Source organism: Pinus tabuliformis, chromosome 4_1 (assembly GCF_031772625.1).
Source record: "Pinus tabuliformis cultivar Carrire ecotype Pingquan chromosome 4_1, CPIR1, whole genome shotgun sequence".
NCBI classification, from domain to species: domain Eukaryota; kingdom Viridiplantae; phylum Streptophyta; class Pinopsida; order Pinales; family Pinaceae; genus Pinus; species Pinus tabuliformis.
In genome coordinates, this window is record NC_142303.1 from 188,684,244 (window position 1) to 188,686,589 (window position 2,346).

Sequence of the window (2,346 nt, forward strand, 5' to 3'; positions counted from 1 at the left end):
CATAGGAGGGGATATTGGCGACATCTGGGAAGCATTGGATGGCTGAGCAGTGACCCCAGCCACATCCTTTGGACTATCCAGACCTGTGGGCTGCTCATCCACAATCGGGTCTTCCGTCTGGCGATGTTTGGTTCCCTTTGTAGCAGCCGGAGTAGTAGGCATGAGCAGTGGGCATTCTTTGAAAAGATGTCCAACCTTATGGCATCGTCTACACCTCAATGGAATGCCTTCGTAACCAAGATTTTGTCAGCGAGAGAAATGCCTCCAATGTAGGGTAATCTTTTCCTCCAGGCCTTCTCTGGTGTCCAAATGAACCAGGATGCGAGCCATAGTCATATTCCTTGACGTTTCATAGGACTGATCATGTTCCAAATAGGTACCTAGTGCGTTGCTTATGCGGTTAAAAACGACTGCAGTCCAGTATTGCATCGGAAGGCCTGGTAATCGAACCCAAATTGGCCCAACTCCCATCTGTTCCCTCTCAGGATCAAATAAGGGATCCCATATTTTCAGCAGAACAGGGGCTAATTCGATATGCCAGAATCTAGAGAGTATCCAGTCCATGTACTCTTCCCTGTGGAAATGAAGGGCAAACCATCCTCGTGCAAGCACTCGAATGGTGGGTAATTCTTTGAGTAAAGAAGCCCAAATCTTCAAGGTCCAGAGACAAAGTCTCTCCATAGTATAGTTCCGCCCCCAAACTCGGCCCACCAAGACCTTCTTGGCTATATCAGCAACTTCCCCCATCGAGAGGTCTTCGCCCAAGGATAGGTTGATGTCCATATCGACAGCTTTTAGGCACCTTCCTTTCTTTAGCTTGCCAGATCTGCAAGCTGTTACATAGTCCCAAAGATATCCCTGTATGCCCTCGTTAACTATCTATGGGGTGGATGGGGTCGATTTAGGGTTTGGGACCGAGAAGCTGAAGCATTCGGAATGGATAGGGGTGCTGGGAGATGGGCCACCAGGGTTAAGGGTGCTACTAGATAGTGTAGGGACAGGGCAGGTAGCAATCCCATGAGGGGGGATGCCATAGGAGGAAGGGTTGTAGGGCGGGGCAGAGATGTGGGGTAGACGGGGCAGCGACACGTCGAAAGTGGGCAATGGTTGTAGGCAGGTACTGAGGAGATTCAAGGTAGCCAGGTAAAGTGGTGGGCAGTCCAAGCTGGAGGCGTCTTCGATGTTGATAGAGGGCAAAGGATGGGGCACAGATGGCCCAGGTTGGTCCAGTATAGAGCTAGGAGCTGACAGAGGTCATAGAGATGTGGCAAAGGGACCAAATCCTGACACGACCTGATGGCAAGAACAAATGACCTCATGGGGATTGGGGTCCTTGGTATAGCCCACCTCGTCCAGTTCCATTGCAACTGACAGGAAAACAGTCGATGGTGGTTATGAACTGCCAGGAAGGCGGGAGGACCACAGGAACGGAAAATGCCAAAGAGCCCGCGGGAAGGAGGTAAGGTTGGATGGAGTCTGGTGAGCTGTGGAGGTTAACCCTGACTGTCAGTTGCCTAGCAGCAGTGCCACATTAACTCCATTATCGCCGACCTTCTAGGGTTTCTTTTCCTCTTCATTTTCCACCATCTTCAAAATAATTATTTGTTTGTGTTCTTGTCTATATTTTTGTTTGGAATAATTTATAAATATATAATAGTTAGGTGGTTTCAGATTTTAGTTGTTTCATCAAGTATATTCCCGTATAACACTATATTCCAGCTTTGTTTATCAGACAATATTTGTTCAGGAACCTAACATGTCATATTTGGCCATTATATAACTGTTTACTATTTTAGTATTACAGTGACTTGATTAATGGACATAGGGTGCTTGTAAGAGATTAACTGCATACATGAGATACATTTTGGGCCTGTTTGGGTACACCAAACTTTATTTATAAGATATTCAATACCTGTTCAGGTACACCAAACTTTGTGTATAAGATCTCCAATAAAGAGAGTTACTTTACTTCATTGTTACTCCAGAATGAAGTCTTTTCTCTTAACCTGTCATTAACTCTATTAGTATTAACTATTTAACATGTTCTTTAATTTGTTTAAACCATCAACAGATTGTTGTTGTAGTTGGTGCATTTTTAGTGGGAAGATACCATTTTGTTTGAATGCTTTATTTAGTTTATTTTTTACACAAATGTTCTTATGAACAGTATTTCTATGGATGTCACGGTTTGTTAAAAGTGAGGACTCATAAATAGTGAGCACCTTATTCACATCCACCTACTCATTCTTTAAACTTTATATTGAATCACAATGCAGGAAATTCCAGGGATGCTCCTCGCTTTATTGCTCTGTTCTGATTACCGAAAGAATAGGGATCTTGGCAATG

At 44.5% G+C, this 2,346-nt stretch overlaps 1 protein-coding gene across 1 annotated transcript; it reads right to left on the reverse strand.

Annotated features, from left to right (window-relative positions):
- Positions 1–246: 246 nt before the first annotated feature.
- LOC149174842 (uncharacterized) lies at positions 247–747 on the reverse strand. The gene has a single exon (XM_089420986.1). The coding sequence runs from the start codon at positions 745–747 to the stop codon at positions 247–249; it is 501 nt and encodes a 166-aa protein (XP_089277112.1).
- Between the last annotated feature and the right edge of the window lie 1,599 nt (positions 748–2,346).

Coding starts and splice junctions, on each gene's coding strand:
- LOC149174842 (XM_089420986.1), bottom strand. CDS start 747: ATGGGGGAAGTTGCTGATATAGCCAAGAAGGTCTTGGTGGGCCGAGTT.